The sequence below is a fragment of the Eurosta solidaginis genome, chromosome 1 (genome assembly GCF_040869045.1).
Source record: "Eurosta solidaginis isolate ZX-2024a chromosome 1, ASM4086904v1, whole genome shotgun sequence".
NCBI classification, from domain to species: domain Eukaryota; kingdom Metazoa; phylum Arthropoda; class Insecta; order Diptera; family Tephritidae; genus Eurosta; species Eurosta solidaginis.
In genome coordinates this window covers 345,474,986-345,493,571 of record NC_090319.1, presented here as the reverse complement: position 1 = coordinate 345,493,571, position 18,586 = coordinate 345,474,986, and the positions used below count along the sequence as shown (strand labels likewise).

The 18,586-nt window shown below is 38.4% G+C and overlaps 1 protein-coding gene across 4 annotated transcripts in view; it reads left to right on the top strand.

Annotated features, from left to right (window-relative positions):
* Positions 1-18,586, top strand: part of Unc-115a (Uncoordinated 115a) — a 125,857-nt gene that overhangs the window by 61,444 nt on the left and 45,827 nt on the right. For all 4 annotated transcript variants that reach the window (XM_067762493.1, XM_067762494.1, XM_067762496.1 and 1 more), the window contains exon 2: positions 16,270-16,580. In XM_067762493.1, coding sequence (XP_067618594.1) covers positions 16,270-16,580 — 311 coding nt within the window. The remainder of the gene's footprint in view (positions 1-16,269; positions 16,581-18,586) is intronic.

The window sequence follows — 18,586 nt, the reverse complement described above, 5'->3', positions numbered from 1 at the left end:
ATTATCGTAACGAAATGATATCGTTTCGTTCGTTAAGCATGCCTGGCTGCCAATAAGAGCCGACGAAGTGATTCTCGGTAAACTTACCTCTGTTGTGGGTTACCTTCAACCGCTGGGTGAGCTCTAGTTAACTCAAAAACAAGTAAGGAAGGCTAAGTTCGGGTGTAACCGAACATTACATACTCAGCTGCCAAATTACAGGCTAGCAAAACTTTTAAATTACCTTCTTTTAAAAGTGGGTGTGTTCGTCATACTTACTTACTTAATTGGCGCTTAACCGTCTAAACGGTTATGGCCGTCCAACAAGGCGCGCCAGTCGCTCCTTCGCTCCTCCAACCGGCGCCAATTGGTCACACCAAGGGAGTTTAAATCGTTTTCCACCTGGTCCTTCCAACGGAGTGGGGGCCGCCCTCTACCTCTGCTTCCATAGGCGGGTTCCGATAGAAACACTTTCTTGGCCGGAGCATCATATTTCATTCGCATAACATGGCCTAGCCAGCGCAGCCGCTGCGTTTTAATTCGCTGGACTATGTTGATGTCTGCGTATAGCTCGTACAGCTCATCATTAAATCTTCTTCGGTACTCGCCATCGCCAACGCGTAGAGGTCCATAAATCTTTCGAAGAACTTTTCTCTCGAACACTCCCAAAGCCGCTTCATCTGCTGTTGTCATGGTCCATGCTTCTGCCCCATATAGCAGGACGGGTACGATAAGTGACTTGTAGAGTATGATTTTCGTTCGCCGAGAGAGGACTTTACTTTTCAATTGCCTACCTAGTCCAAAGTAGCATTTATTGGCAAGATTGATTCTTCGCTGGATTTCAGTGCTGATGTTGTTGCTAGTGTTGATGCTGGTTCCCAAATAAACAAAGTCTTACTATTTCGAAATTATGGCTGCCAACAGTAGCGTGGTTGCCAAGGCGCATATGCCTGACTCTTTGCTCGATGACAGCAGGTACTTCGTTTTGTCCTCATTCACCATCAAACCCATCTTTACCGCTTCTTTTTCCAGCTTGGAGTAAGCAGAACTAACAGCGCGGGTGTTTAGGCCGATGATATCAATGTCATCAGCATATGCCAGTAATTGCACGCTTTTATAGTATATTGTTCCAGTGCGGTTAAGTTCTGCAGCTAGTATAATTTTCTCCAGCATCAAATTAAAGAAATCGCACGATAGGGGGTCACCCTGTCTGAAACCTCGTTTAGTTTCGAACGGCTCGGAGAGGTCCTTCCCAATTCTGACTGAGCTGATGGTGTTGCTCAACGTCATTTTGCACAGCCGTATAAGTTTTGCGGGGAAACCAAATTCAGACATAGCGGCATATAGGCAGCTCCTTTTCGTGCTGTCGAAGGCGGCTTTAAAGTCGACGAAGAGGTGATGTGTGTCGATTCTCTTTTCACGGGTTTTTCCAAGATTTTGCGCATTGTGAAAATCTGGTCGATGGTAGATTTACCAGGTCTGAAGCCGCACTAATAAGGTCCAATCAGCCGGTTCACGGTGGGCTTCAATCTTTCGCACAATACACTTGAAAGGACCTTATATGCGATATTAAGAAGGCTGATTCCACGATAGTTGGTGCATTTTGCAGTATCCCCCTTCTTTTGGACTGGGCAAAGAACACTTAGATTCCAACCGTCGGGCATGCTTTCGTCCGCCCATATTTTGCTAAGAAGCTGCTGCGCCTTACCAACTCCTCGCCGCCGAACTTGAATAGCTCCGCAGGCAATCCATCAGCGCCCACGGCCTTGTTGTTTTTCAATCTGGTTATTGCTATTCTAACTTCGTCATAATCGGGCGGGGGGACATATATTCCATCATCATCGATTGCGGGATCGGGTTCTTCATCTCTGCGCGGTGAATTGCTGCCTCCATTTAGGAGAGCAGAGAAGTGTTCCCTCCATAATATAAGCACTCTCTGGACATCAGTTACAAGGTCGCCGTTTTCATTCCTACAGGAGTTTGCCCCGGTCTTAAAACCTTCCGTCTGTCGCCGTATTTTTTGGTAGAATTTTCGGGCGTTATTCCTGGTGGCTAGCAGCTCAAGCTCCTCGCACTCACGCCTTTCTGCTTCTGCTTTTTTCTTCCTGAAAAGGCGTCTCGCTTCCCTTTTCAACTCACGATAGCGTTCACACACTCCTCTTGTCGCGCTCGCTTTTAACGTAGCCCTGTAGGCAGCGTCTTTTCTTTCGGTTGCAACGCGGCATCCTTCATCATACCAGTTGTTTTTTCGTGGCCGCCGGTAACCAATTTTTTCCTCGGCGGCAGTATGAAGTGCTTTGGAGATATGCTTCCACTGCTCCTGTATTCCTTCAGGATGAGTTGTGCCCTCAGAGAGCAGGTGTGAGAGTCGAGTTGCGAAATCATTGGCAGTCTGTTGTGATTGAAGCTTTTCGACGTCTAGCTTTCCTTGTCTTTTTTGTTCCTTGTTTTTAGCCGCGTTGAGGCGGGCGCGTATTTTGGCTGCAACGAGATAATGGTCCGAATCGATGTTAGGTCCTCGGATCGTTCGCACATCTAAAACACTGGAGGCATGCCGTCCGTCTATCACAACGTGATCGATCTGATTGCGAGTATTTCGATCAGGAGACTTCCATGTAGCTTGATGTATCTTTTTATGCATGAACCTCGTGCTTGATATGACCATGTTTCGATCACCGGCAAAGTCAATCAGCCTCAGTCCGTTAGGAGAAGTTTCATTGTGAAGGCTGAACTTTCCGACTGTAGGGCCAAAAACACCTTCTTTGCCCACCCTGGCGTTAAAGTCGCCAAGTACGACTTTTATATCATGACGGGGGCAGCGCTCGTATGTGCGTTCTAATTGTTCATAAAAAGTGTCTTTCACCTCATCGTCTTTCTCCTCTGTCGGCGCATGGGCGCAGATGAATGATATATTAAAAAATTTTGCTTTTATTCGAATAGCGGCGAGACGCTCGTCCACAGGCGTGAACGCCAGCACTTGGCGACAAAGTCTCTCTCCCACCACGAATCCGACGCCGAAACTGCGCTTATTCGCATGGCCACTCCAATATATGTCACAATTTTTGATCTTCTTTCTTCCTTGCTTCGTCCAACGCATTTCTTGGATGGCGGTGATGTCATATTTTGCTTTGACGAGGACATCAACCAGCCGGGCATCTGCACCAATCCCATTCAGGGAGCGGACATTCCAGGTGCATGCCATCAATTCATTGCCCTTCAAACGTTTGCCATGGTCGTCATCAAGTGTTCGTCATACGATTTTGCTAATTATTTAGCACATTATTTAGCACACATATATTAATAGGAGTAACGTTCCAGCCAAATTTCATCATGATATTTTCAACGACTGCCAAATTACAGCTTGCAAAACTTTTAAATTACCTTCTTTTAAAAGTGGGCGGTGCCACGTCCATTCTCCAAAATTTTAATAATGTTCTATTCTGCGTCATAAGGTCAACCCACCTTCCAAGTTTCAACGCTTTATCCGTGCGATATCGAAAAAGTGGGCGTGGTTATAGTCCGATTTCGTTCATTTTAAATAGCGATCTGAGATGAGTTCCCGGGAACTTACATACCAAATTTCATTAAGATACCTCAAAATTTACTCAAGTTATCTTGTTTACGGACAGACGGACGGACGGATATGGCTAAATTAATTTCTTTTTTCGTCCAGATCATTTTGATATATAGAAATCTATATCTATCTCGTTACGGATTACTGTTATGCGAACAAAATTAATATACTCTGTGAGCTCTGCTCAGCTGAGTATAAAAATTTCCAGACGTGCACCTTTATGTTTACCCATCGAACTTCACGAATGCTTGGTACTCACACCTTTTTTCAGTCTAATTTAAATTAGTCTTGTTTTTCGTATGTTTTCGCACCGTTTGGGTAGATAAATCTAATATCTTTTAGTTTCTGTGGAAATATATGCAACCAATTCATTTTTAAATAGTACTAAGTTTGTAATTTTGACGTTTATGGCTTACATTGCACCCTACACTATGACTGAGCCAACTAATATTTCTCGAGCGTTATACTATGTTCAAACAAAAAATTAATTGAGGCAATTTCGATTTAAATTTAATGGTGTTCATACAACTCAATTTAGCTTACACAACAGTAATTTGATAGTTGGTTGGCTCATCTCTACAGTAACAACATACCTTTGTTCAGACTGTCAAAATTTGCGTGCTGGATTACGCGAATGGAATGGAACGAAAACATAAAACAATGAAATGTGTGTATGGTAAGAAAATGTGTTCAATGTTTTGGTTTCATTTTGAGTTTGCCATCTTCTTTTGACAATCCGTACTCCAGTGAAATGAAAAGAATAAAATCAGCTGATGAGATGAGCCAACCATATAGTTGAGCCATGCGTAACTGACGTTTAAATCTACTCAATAAACACACTTTACAAGGTTGCATTTGCAGTTTGAAAAAATTTATTACGCAATTTTTTTTAAATTGGCAATTTATTATTACAATTTATTATATGACAAATTGCGTAATAAATTGTCCAAGTGGTATAAATTGCCAATTTGGTGTGTGTTTGTACATAGTATTAGATACTTAGATACTATGTTTGCTGGGTAACAGCACAAGTGGTTGATTGGTTGGTTGTATTTGTAATTTCTCTCTTTTTTATTGCGCGACTCTTCGAATAATAGATACGCTATTTTTGTAGATTTTGTGTTTTCCAGAGTGCACAAATTTATATTTAAATATTTTGGATTGTAAATAAAAAACGAAAGTTCAAAAAATAGAATATATCATAAAACGAAATTTATAAAAAAAATGTGGAGTTGAATAAGAAATATCGATTAACGTTTCTGTTTGCCTAAAATAAGTTTAAAGGCATTTCTTTATACATACATACATACATAAGTATTATAGAGTAGGTCACATATATTATACACAGGTAATAAAATGAGTCATCATTGCTAATTAATTTATCTGGTTACCTTTAGTAAGAAGAATGAGTGAGACTTCCAGGCGAGCACGCATAGATTGAATGGGGGGTTTCAGTGCTGTTTGTGGTGTAAAAGACTATGCAAACTATTGCACTAAAATCATTTCTGTGCACGTATGCCAAGAATTAGTTTTAGATAACTGTGGTCTTAATTCCTGCACCGATCAAGTCATTTGGTTAGGTCACCAATCTGCTGATGTTCTACATAAAGCAGTACAAACCTTTTCGGTGGCCCTAATGGTAGCAAACTACTAAGCATATTTTTAGTTGAAGGTTATTATACTCAGCGTGCTTTGCACACCGAGTAATCAACTTTGATTGGATAACGGTTGATTGTACAGGTTTAAAGGAATCGAGATAGATATAGACTTCCATATATCAAAATCATCAGTATCGAACAAAAATTTGATTGAGCCATGTCCGTCTGTCCGTCTGTCCGTTAACACGATAACTTGAGTAAATATTGAGATATCTACACCACATTTGGTACTCGAGCTTATCTGGACCAGGAATAGATTAGTATTGAAAATAAGCGAAATCGGATGATAACCACGCCCACTTTTTATATATATAACATTTTGGAAAATACAAAAAACCTGATTATTTAGTAAATAATACACCTAGAATGTTTAAATTTGACGTGTGGAATGATATTGAGACTCTTGATAAAATGAAATTTTTTTTTAAATGGGCGTGGCACCGCCCACTTGTGATAAAATCAATTTTACAAATATTAATCATAAATCAAAAATCGTTAAACCTATGGTAACAAAATTCGGCAGAGAGGTTGCCTTTACTATAAGGAATGCTTTGAAGAAAAATTAACGAAATCGGGTAAGGACCACGCCCACTTTTATATAAAAGATTTTTAAAAGGATCGTAGACGAATAAAATAAGCTATATCTTTGCAAAAAAGAGCTTTATATCAATGGTAATTCATTTCCCAAGTGGTGTTATAACAATAAATAGGAAAAACTTCAAATTATAAAAAAATTGGCGTGGCCCCGCACTTTTATGACTAAGCAATTTTCTATGTTTTGGTAGCCATAACTCGAAGAAAAATTAACATATCGTAACAAAATTGGGTACACATATTTTTCTTATAGCAGGAAACATTTCTAGAAAAAATGGACGAGATCGGTTAAAGACCACGCCCACTTTTATATACAAGATTCTTAAAAGGGTCGTAGGCGAAAATAATAAGCTATATCTTAGCGAAAAAAGGCTTTGTATCAATAGAATTTTACTTTTTAAATTGAATTATGACATTAAATCGAAAACAATAAAATTTTTGAAAATGGGTGTGTCACCGCATCTTTTATGACTAAGCAATTTTTTATGTTTCGAAGTAAAATTAACGGATCGTAATAAAATTGGGTACACAAATTTTCCCTATAGCAGAAAATATTTCTAGTAAAAATGGACGGCATCGGTTAGAGACTACGGCAACTTAGATATAAAAAAAGTTTAAAAGGGACGTAGACTAGAATAATAAGCTATAACTTAGCAAAAAATAGTTTTGAATCAATGATATTTCACTTACCAAGTTTTATTGTAAGAGGAAAAGTAATTTATCTGAAATGAAATGGGCAATTGAAGCTCACGCTGAGTATATAATGTTCGGTTACACCCGAACTTAGACACCTTTACTTGTTTCCATTCACTTCGAATGCCGTGTTGATCCAGCGGCCAGTACTCCATAATCGTAAAAATGTCTTTCTTTCACCTGTTTCGCGAATATTCTCCTCTGTCGCTATCGGTCATGTTTGCTTATTGATATTACAGATATCCGTAGATTACAGTTTTCTTGTATCTGTTGTTGCTAAACCGCCTGAGAGGCGTGTAATGGTTGCGAAACTATTCGCTGAACATAGCATCTTCGTACAATTGCTGCCAACCTTAAAGCGTGTGATCGGAAAATTAAGCGCTTATGATTCCTAGTAGTTTTGCCTGGAAGCCACTATTCGAGTTTGGAATACGGATAGACTGGGACTCGTAAGTTGTACATGAAAAATCCCGCACTGATACCGCAAATTCATTTCAACTCGTCTAGATAAACACTTCGAAAGTATTTATTTGCCGTTTTGTATCGTCGTTCTCAAGAAGTACAGGTCCAGAGTTTTAACTTAGTTTGTGACAAAAATTTTAGGACTAAGTACTTTGCGTTTTTTGTATATTGATCGGTTTACTTTTCAGATTATTATTTTATTTTAATTAGCTATTGGGGATCTGTTTAGTATATTTTCGACCCAGTTCTGGGACCCTAAATAAATCAAATCATGATCTTTTCCGAATATTTCATACGGTCTCGGAATTAGTTTTGCAACCAGTTTGGAATTTTTTCGAAATAACTTTGTGCAGTTTTAGGACGAGTTTAGGATCTTTTCCGATTAGCGTCACCCGTGTGGTACCTTTCTACGCTTATTTGGGGACTGGGCTATTTATGGACCGTTTGGGAACAGTTTGGAGATTATTTAAGAAACACTTAGAGAAGCTATTAAGGGACCGAAAAAGTACCCGGTATCAAGGAAGTAACCGGTTTCAAAAAAGTACCCGAAATCGAAAAAGTACACGGTACCTAAAAAGGATCCGACACCTAAAACGATGCCGGTATCGGAAAAGAGACCGCAAAGGAACCGAAAAAGTAAACAGTTTCTAAAAAGTACCTGCAACCGGGAAAGTAAACGCTTTCAAAAATTTTTCGGCTCCAAAAACTATACTTTTCCAAGCAAGTCATCGGTTCTAAATCAAATATCCGCTTCCAATAATGTAATTGGTTTTAACAAGTAAGGAAGGCCAAGTTCACTTGCAAAACTTTTAAATTACCTTCTTTTAAAAGTGGGCGGTGCCACGCCCATTGGCCAACATTTTACTATTTTTCTATTCTGCGTCATAAGGTCAACCCACCTACCAAGTTTCATCGCGTTATCCGTCTTTGGTAATGAATTATCGCACTTTTTCGAAATTTTCGATATCGAAAAAGTGGGCGTGGTTATAGTCCGATTTCGTTCATTTTAAATAGCGATCTGAGATGAGTGCCCAGGAACTTACATACCAAACTTCATTAAGATACCTCGAAATTTACTCAAGTTATCGTGGTTACGGACAGATGGACGGACGGACGGACATGGCTAAATGAATTTCTTTTTTTGCCCAGATCATTTTGATATATAGAAGTCTATATCTATCTCGATTAGTTTATGCCGTTACGGGGTATCGTTATGCGAACAAAATTAATATACTCTGTGAGCTCTGCTCAGCTGAGTATAAAAAGTGTAACAGTCAGATGTAGTTACAACAACCAATAACAGTCGTAAACATTCTCATTCAACAAGGCCAATATTTGAATGTGTACATCGTTCCTTTTGCGTTAAAGACGAAGAGGTTAGACAGGAAGTCACGCTATTTTTTAAAGACATCACTAATTTTCAAGTATCATTATTAAATTTTTCAAGCTTTGAACTTGAATTCCAATTAAATATTGACCAACATTTTTTCATTTTTTATTACATCTACAGCAGCGAGCAGAAAAATAGCGGTGGCAATTTCACAATTTTTTTTTCGTTATTTTAAGAAAAAATTCTAGGAATTTGGTAACTAAAACCATGCAAATAAATCTTAGGAGCCTTTTTTTAAATTGAAAATTTGATCGAATTTAGCTTATTATTTAGTTAATTTAGGTCCGTGACCCCCCACATAGACTGTAGGAGTCCATAGAGTTACAAGAAGTTTACTCAACGAACAAATTGAAAACTCTATCAGAAAGCAGGACCTAGTTATAAAATAACTGAGCAATTTCTAGAAGCTTTCTAGGACCTAAGGTACTTGCTTCTTCTAACCCGCACTTCGTAATTTAAAAGCATGTCACGCCAGAAGGCAGTGTCCATCCATCATGAGCCTACAGTCCTCTCTCTTCAATTATAAGAGTAACTTTGTTAATCTAAGGTTGTACGAGCTGAACATGATCTTAGACACATCAAAGAAACATTTACTGGCATATTGCGATGGTACTATTTCGAAAAATGCCTCTTAATCATCATCAGGCGATTTCGTAATGTTATCAAAGGTTTCACCGAGGTTCGAACCATGGCCAATTCGATAAAACTGCAATTGCCTAAACCACCAGGCTATCCTGCTTGTAGTTGTTTTCTTACTTAATTCAGTATGACATATTTACGCCAACAACACAATTTGAGACATTTTGTCTCTAATCATTGCACGAGGCATAGATTTATTTATGGAAGTTCTTTCTCATTGTAGAAGAAGATTTTTTGTACACTCGTGCTCAGTTTTATTGCAATTGAAACGTCTACGGTACAAGCTTCGAGCTGTGCGTCCTGTTCGTGCGCATTCCATATGCCCAGAGACCCAATAAAGATGTATATTTCTCCTTATCCCGATTCTTTCCAGGAATTGCTTACACTCTAACACACGTTTAGTTGTTGAGCGAAGTATACTGCAGACCACACTGTATATCATATCGCATATTAAAAATCGCGCGATTTTTTACTTAAAATGTTCGCCTGTATAATAAAAAATAAATGTGGCCGCCTAATCGCCAGATCTGGACGGTCTAACAACCACAGCGCAATTCACACTCTTATTCCTCCGGGCTCCTTACCGCGTGGGCGGCATTGAATAGTGTGAAGCGAACTCAAGTCAATTGACATTAGTTCTCTTTCGGATTTGGAGTTAATGTCAATTGACGTGAGTTCCATTAACACTAATACACGTTACCAGGAAAACGACAAGAGCCGTTCTCCAAGAGTTGGGTACATGATTCAGTCTTTTACATCCGTCGAATATTGTTTTACGCCATTCCATTATCGCTCTAGTCGTGATTTGTAGCATGGCAGAGAATATACCATCTAGGCCCGGTGATTTAAACTTAGAAAAAGTCTTCACCGCCCACTCGACTTTGGTATCACTGACAAGCTCAGTACTACCCACTCCGTGATCGAGATGTAAGTGTTGTTTTCTAGCGCTTCTGCTTCATCACCCGATAGAAAAGGTGCGTCGAGATGCGCTTCAAGGAACTCTTTACTACTACGTGACCAATTCCCTTTCTCTTTCCTTATAAGTTCGTGGACTATATTTCCCCTAGCTAATACTTAATTCAATAACTGCAGCACTCGATGTCCGCACAGACATTTTTCCGTAAGGCTCTCTTCGCCCCTGTTTTCGCGCTTTTAGATCCTCAATAGATCTCTGTAATCGTCCCTGCAGGTCTCGCTTTCCACGGCCTTTGCCAGCTTGAACATTTTTTGTGCCTGGCCTCGCAGCTCCATGCACCACCATGGCCGCATAGCTTTTCCTCTGAATTTTATTAGGACACACGCTCTGTTGTACGCAGTCAGGAAGTGATTAGATTGCTCCAGTTCTTTTATAGTGGCAACTTCTTAAGGTTGTCCCAGTTTTGTTTCTAAATATTCCTGGAATTTGTTCCAGTCCATTGACGTATGGTTTCTAAAGGTTCCTCGATTATCTACCTTCTTTAGGAGGATGCTGAAGCTGATATACGCTTACAATTTTAGTCTAAAAAGGTACAAGTTATAGGTCTCTCAAAGGATGTTGTTGATTTTTCTCCATACAAAGTGGAATACTGGAAAAGTTATCAAAAATCCATTAAAATTTAATGGACTACAAAAGTGCATACTCAAAAAAATTCAGAGAACTCAAAATTTTAAAATTTTTTTGAAATCGGCTTGCATAGTTTCAGGTACAAAATTCATAGAAGCTTTTTCTTAAAACAAGAAAAGACGAATCTGATTGGTGAAATTTGATAAAAATTGCCACTGCTATTTTTCTGTTCGTTGCTGTACATGTAATGTATGTGTTATTTTTTTTTATGTGCATGATTATATGTAAATATGTTTATACTTTTTACTTTTGTCTTTCTTTTCGCTTCAAGCTTAATTATAACCAGTTTGTTATTTCTGTTATGTATTTTTTTTTTTGTTTTGAATTTCATTTCCCACATTTACTTAAAACCCCGTCACATAAGATTTTTGATGCAGCATCGTCGCTTACAGATGAGTAAATTGCATGTATTTGCATGGAGAGCGATAAATAAAGCATCACCAGCGCCATCTGATATGAAAAAGTATCCAACTTCCAACTTTTGTTGCAATCAAAGCATAAGCAGAAGAGTTTGACATGCGTTTTTGCTATGAGTGCTTTCAGGCTTTGCAAGTGTAACTATTTTTCCCACTCGTTGGTACTTTTATGTATACAATTTTTCACAGTTAAAAACTGTCTTTTAACAAATGAAAAGGTGACAAATTATGTTAGCAAGTTGTTTTAGTTGTTGTTGTAGCGATAAGGTTTCTCCCCGAAGGCTTTGGGGAGTGTTATCCATGTGATGATCATTTGCCGGATACAGATCCGGTACGTTCCGGTAACACAGGCGGAGTTTGGGTCGACAAGGACGACCATGTCTCCGAATTCAATCCTCCGTGTGAGCAAAGGTAAACTTCCGCCACCCATCTCCTCAAGAACATTTCAGCAAGGTATTGAGAGTGCCGCCAGGAGGCACGAGCAAATTGATCTGAATTTTTGAAGTCGCCTATTGATTTGAGTCCTGACGACGAGCCCAGCAGAAAATGGATGGGTGTTAGCGCCTCTTGGTCGGCACTTTCGAGGGCAAATACGTTAGAGGTCGACTGTTTACTATATGCTCCACTTCGACGAACAAGTTGCGCAGCTTTTCGTCAGTTAATCTTGTGGTCGGCGTAACAAATTCGCACATAACTGTCTTTATTGAGCGCACCATGCGTTCCCATGCCCCTCCCATATGGGGCGATGAGGGTGGAATGAATGTCCATTTGGTGTAAGAGCTGGTAAACTCGACTTCTAGGCCGCCATAGTCAACTTGCGATAATGATTCACTCAGCTCTTTTTCTGTCGCTTTCAAATTCGTTCCGTTGTCGCTAAAGAATTGCCTCGGACTTCCTCTACGAGGGATGAAATTACGCAGAACAATGCAGCATGAGCTAGTAGTCAAGATGTATGCCATTTCGATGTGCACCGCGCGGCACGTCACACATGTGAACACCACGCCATATCGCTTTTCAGTACGTCTTCCGATGGTAGTCAGGAATGGTCCGAAAAAGTCCACCCCCACATAAGTAAATGGTCGTGTATAGGGTGATAACCGTGCTTCAGGTAGGTCGGCCATCTCAGGTGCGTGCGGACGAGCGGCGTTTATCTTGCAGAATTGACAACACTTTCGCACGGACCGTAATAAAGTCCTTAATCCTGGTATGTAGAACTTCTGGAATAACTCATTGATTACTGTCTCATGGTTCCAATGCTTCCATTTTCTGTGATACCAATCTACTATCAATCTTGTAACAGCATGTTCTTTTGGTAGTAAAATTGGGTTTTTTGTATTATTATTTATAAATTCGGCTCTTTCTAACCGGCTACGCATTCTAACTATCATTTGCTGGTCTCAAAACGGCCATAGCTTACGAATAGGGCTTGTTTTTGGCAGGGACCATCTTGGATTCTGATGCAACATTTTTATTTCTTTGTGAAAGGCTTGGGCTTGGGCAAGGCGATACCATGCAACATTTTTATTTCTTTGTGAAAGGCTTGGACTTGGGCAAGGCGATATAAATAGGTTTCGCTCCAGGCCAGCTCGTCGGTACTAAGGCCACCTTCATTGGGGAGACCACGTAACTTACCTGAAAATCGTTTGACATATGCCGTACTTCGGAGTAACGTTTCCCATTTTGAAAAACGGCTAAAATCTATCAGGGGTAAGTCTTCTACTATATTGACGGCAACTAGTTGTGAACGTAGTTCCTCATGCTCCTGCGGAATGACATCTTGTTGCTTCAGATCGACGTTTGTCCAGTTCTCAGCCGGCTGACGCAAGAAATTAGGTCCGGAGATCCATTGACCACCCTTGAAAAATCTGGTACGGAAGTCTGCTTGGTTCCTAGGGCTGCGACGTTTAATTTCGATGGCACATAGCCCCATTGTGATATATCGGTAGTCTCCTGCACTTCTCCAACACGGAACATAACGAATTGCTTGTATCCCCTAGGATCGGACCGTAACCAGGAAAGAACAGTTTTTGAATCCGTCCAATAGTGTACTCCATCGACTTTGCAGTCAAGGGCTTTCATCACCGTGTTACCAAGTCTCGCTCCCATCACCGCATTGAGCAGCTCCATTCGAGATACAGGGCGTAGCGGTGCAACCTTAGATTTGGAGCACACCAACGATACTTCGATGTCATCACCTGTCTCTATCCTTAGGTATGCTACCGCGGCGTAAGCATTTTCACCTGCATCTACGAATACATGTAGTTCACATCTGCCCACTGAGTTATGCGATGCACCTTCAGCGCATCCAGACTGCTGTCATCATCCGATTCTTCGGAATTTTCATATCTCCGCATAATTTCGTATTTTTGCTCTAAATATGACAGTTCTGCCCTTTTTCTCTCTTCTAAACGAGCCAATTCGATTTCCATATTGCGCTTCGATTTCACGGAGCCCTGCTTGTTTGCCCTGTTACCCTTTTCAACTACCTTTTCGGTTTGTTTGTCTACATGTTCGGTTGTTGTACACGGCTTTGATGTATTTGCCTTTGGTAACGTTGCACACTTTTTGGAGCTCCATTCTTTGTCAGCAATATCGTGACAGACTCCTGCGCAGATATAATGCGTCCACTCGTCGTATACATCGCACTGCACCATTTCTTTATTCTCCGGCTCATGACATACGGCACATTTAACTGGCGCACTTGTCTCCGTTATTGTCCGTCCCATATTAAATAATTTTTCGGCAAACAGATTTTCTAACCTCAATGTTGTAATGGCAGATAGTGCAGCAAATTTTTTAAAGAATTGTTGGTTCAACCAATTTATGAGTTCGTAAACGACTTTAAAAACTTTATTTCGGAAAGGTGTTACAATTAGAATTAATTAAACAAGTTAATATTTTGTATTAGTATACTCACATTTGGTTTTCCCAACTGCACGTTTTCACGCCGTAACCAAAGAGATCAAAGAATGTACGAAAAGGAAGTAGAACGACTAAGCAATTTAAAAAAGGGTTACCTAATTGCGTTCATACATACAGCGTTGCCTGATAAATTTGTTGTGTGGTTGGAAAGACCAAGTGTGAATTTAGACATGGAGATTAGCCAGTGACGGTGTTTCCAACAGTGGGAATGTTGATAACTGTGCTTCGAGAATTTTTTATGTGAATGGGCAAGCCGAAATAATTTTATATTGCTAAGTCTGAAGTTATTTTATATTTACAAACGCAGCATCTTTCACGATTGTGACTATGTTCGCTTTTGCATCAAAACTCATGAACATGAGAAATTTCATTGTTACGCTTCCATAAGTCGCGTATGAAGTATGTAAAAAGCACTTCAAGGTGAGAAATCATGTAAAACTTTAAGATTTTACTTGTTTTCATGGTCTCCAATATAAAATTTGAGTAAAGCATAGGACACACGGCGAATTCTTGATCTTGTGAGTTGCCTAAGTGTTTAAAATTTAGCTAGTTTTGCTTGGAGTTTCGGATTTTACTCTCATCGTAACAATTGACAATCAAAACTTAATTATTTTCAATAATTTATGAAAAACAGAAGAGCACAAAAAATTAATTTTTTTTATTATCTTCAAAACTGAAAAGACTGCGTTCCGTTACCATATTTGAAAAAAAAATAAAATGTACGGCTGTTATATATATATATGTTCGCTGACATATGGAAGAAATCGCCTAGTTGTTCGAATAGTCGAATTAATCGAAGCGACTATTCGAATACCGAAGTGGAGGAAGCCTATTGCTAGATAATCCACAAAACTTTGAATGGAATTTTATAGTCCTGTTTCATTGAAGTGCTATCCATATAAAATATTTGTGAGAAAGACTTTTACTCAATAAATACGTCACTAAATAATAATCTGAAACTTTTTCATGTGTTGAAGCGGGATGTGAACTCTTATCCTCATTCTTGCAGTCCTAGCGCTCTATCACTCGGCTAAAATATACAGTAAAATCCTTGGAAAAACTTTCGGTAACATTTTACAAGACGATGCACCACCTAATTTTTATCAAATGTGGTATCAAAAGACGCGCTTCGACTTCCGTTTTTAAAATCCGAACGCGAAAATTTAAAATTTTATTGCTACCAAAAGATATAAGGAAAGATAGGTTCAAATATTCATGTGGTTGTTGCATTTTGCCAGATTTGTTGTACACACACACACACTAATGCAGAAAGATGTTCTGCGCGCATTTAATGTTGATCCCCAAACCGGTGTTGGACCCACCAAAGGTTATTTTTGTTAATCGCAGCCGAAGGCAACAACAAAACAGAAAGCAGCCACACTTAAGTGCATGTACACATTAAAGCAAGCAACCACACTTATGTACAACGCAGCGAGGAATATTCCATGCTCACAACCAGCAGATGGAGAGGTTACTCACACATACATACGCATATAGCCGGAAGAAAAACATCAACTACAAATATACATGTATATAGCTAAATAGCCAAGCATGATATACAACTTTTCTAGAAGGCATGTTCGTGAAACATCTAGACCTTAGCAGAAATGGGCGAACGAGATAACCAAGAGTATAAAAGCAGCGCAAGCTGAGGAATCGGAAATCAGTTTGATTTTAACACGCTTTTAGCGAAGTACGCGGGTATTGTAATTGTACTACTCCCAAAGTAGTCTTAATAAAGACCATTTTGCCATACCGAATATTGGAGTTATTTATTCGACAGTTCAGAGATTCGAACGATAGCAGAAGGTGCAAAATAAACAGGAATTCCCAAAATTCGTTACAATTGATATTTGTGATACATGAATACGACTTCATCAAAACGAAATTAATGATATGCCAACTGAATTTTTGTAGTATACAAATAAAATTAGATAAGACGCTCGTTACCACTACAAGTTGCTATAAAAATTATAGAAATCTTTTAGTCTACAGCAAAGAAATTTATTTAGTTTTAAATTATTTAGTAAATAATTGAATTTAAAAGTTACTTTTTGTTGAACCTAATTACTGAAAAAAGTATTTGGAACTCTAAGTGAATATTTAAGTCACTTTCAAGATGTACATGAAGATCGTCTGGTCTTATACGTTCGGAAGATTTTTGTAGTGCAATTTCCAATTTATCTTTCCTTGCGGGTTTCTTGTTGTACCCCATTCTTAAAACAAATTAGAATAACCATCTAAGTGAAAATAATTGTATTATCATATGTTTGCTAAATTAAAATTTTTACGCTCGCTCACCTCTTTTTTTTTTTCTTCTATCTTTTTTCATTCTCTAGGAAAGCAAAAAATTTATTGTGCAAAATGCGATAAAAAGTGTACGGGTGAGGTGTTACGTGTAGCCGATAAGCATTTTCACAAAGCGTGCTTTCAATGTTGTCAATGCAAAAAGTCGCTCGCCACAGGAGGATTCTTTACCAAAGATGGTGCTTACTACTGCATTCCCGATTATCAACATCTCTATGGTACAAAATGTGCTGCTTGCCAACAATATGTTGAGGGTGAAGTTGTATCCACAATGGGAAAGACGTATCACCAAAAGTGTTTCACGTGTTCCAAATGTAGCCAACCATTTAAATCTGGCAGCAAGGTGAGTTAGTTATTAGTATTTCCATGATTAAAACACTTACAAGCTATAACCGTTCTCGTTTCTCATCAATCTCCAAACAAAACCAAATCCAACAAGTAAGGAAGTCTAAGTTCGGGTGAAACCGAACATTACATACCCATCTGTACACTTGAAATGCTGTTGTTGTTTGTTTGTGTGCTTAATAGTGTTCCAAGGCTGCGCAATAATACAGATACATATGGTTCTATTCTGAACTAATTTTTCTTCGAGTTATGGCTCCCGAAACAGAAAATTGCTTAGTCATAAAAGGAGCGGTGCCATGCAAATTTTTTAAAATTTGTAGTTTTTCCTATTTATTGTTATAAATCCACTTGGGAAATGAAATACCATTGATATAAAGCTCTTTTCTGCAAAGATATAGCTTATTTTATTCGTCCACGACCCTTTTAAAAATCTTTGATATAAAAGTGGGCGTGTTCCTTAACCGATTTCGTTAATTTTTCTTCACAGCATTCATTATAGTAAGGGCAACCTCTCTGCCGATTGCGATAGGTTTAACAATTTTTGATTTATGATTAATATTTGTAAAATTGATTTTATCACAAGTGGGCGGTGCCACGCCCATTTAAAAAAAGATTTCCAAATTTTTATCAAGAGTCTCAATATCAGTCCACACGTCAAATTTCAACATTCTAGGTGTATCATTTACTAAATAATCATTTTTTTTTTGTGTTTTCCAAAATGTTATATGTATATATAAAAAGTGGGCGTGGTTATCATCCGATATCGCTCATTTTCAATACGTTCTGGGTCCAGATACGCTCGGGTACCAAATTTGGTGAAGATACCTCAAAATTTACTCAAGTTATCGTGTTAACGGACAGACGGACGGAGGGACGGACATGGCTCAATTAAATTTTTTTTCGATACTGATGATTTTGATATATGGAAGTCTATATCTATCTCGATTCCTTTATACCTGTACAACCAACCGTTATCCAATCAAAGTTATAATACCCTGTGTACAAATACAGCTGGGTATAATGAAACAATCAATGTTTTTGTTTGAGTAAAAACCCAAATATGTACATATGTGTGCAATAATGTCAGAAAGGGTGATACCTTGTAGGTGTTTTTATCATAAGTATTTCAAAGACATTACATTTACTTTAAGTGCTCTCAATTAGGGATGTGCTATTTATCGATTAAGTAATTTATTTTATTTTATTGTAATTTTGATTAATGAAATATTTCTTCCGAGATTTTACTGGTTTCTAAAAAAAATAAATGTAGAGTTGCCTCAATTTTTCATCATTTATGTCTCATTTGCTGTGATATTAAATTAAAAAGTACTTGGGCGACCGAGCTTTGCTCGGCAATCTTCAAGTATGCCGCATAACATTCTTTGTTCTACATGTCATCATTAATCAAACTCTACTTTTTTATATGTACATATATATTTTCACTTACCAATATTTGATTTCCTTAAAAATAGACATATCAAACACTAACCGCAAATTGAACTGGAATGAAAAATTTTAAATGGGTAATTCCAGCCTATAGTATAAGATATTGTTATGATAGTGAGTGAAATCGAGAACTAAATTATTTAGGTCGAGTATCTTCATGCGCCGAATTATTAAATTCAAAAATTTTTTTAGTTATACACTATGAAAGTCTCACAATTTTATTACATTCCAAAAACTTGTAAACTTCACGAATGACAACTATCAGTTAGTTTAATTAGATGTCAACTTACTTCCCTAAGCGCCATCTGTTGGTAAGTAGTTAAATGGGTAGATGTCGTTTTCAAATTGAACATATGCCTCTAGTGGTCAACGGTAGCAAATTACCATGGTGAGATATCTTTTTGCAATGGTGAGAAATCTTTCTAATTGTAATATGTGAGAAATTGCAATTATTCATTTTACATTTGCCAAAAATATGTAATATTTAAATATATTTTGCTAGAATTTGCCACGGTGCCTTGATATTGCATTTCAATTTTATTAGCGTGTGTGAAATTA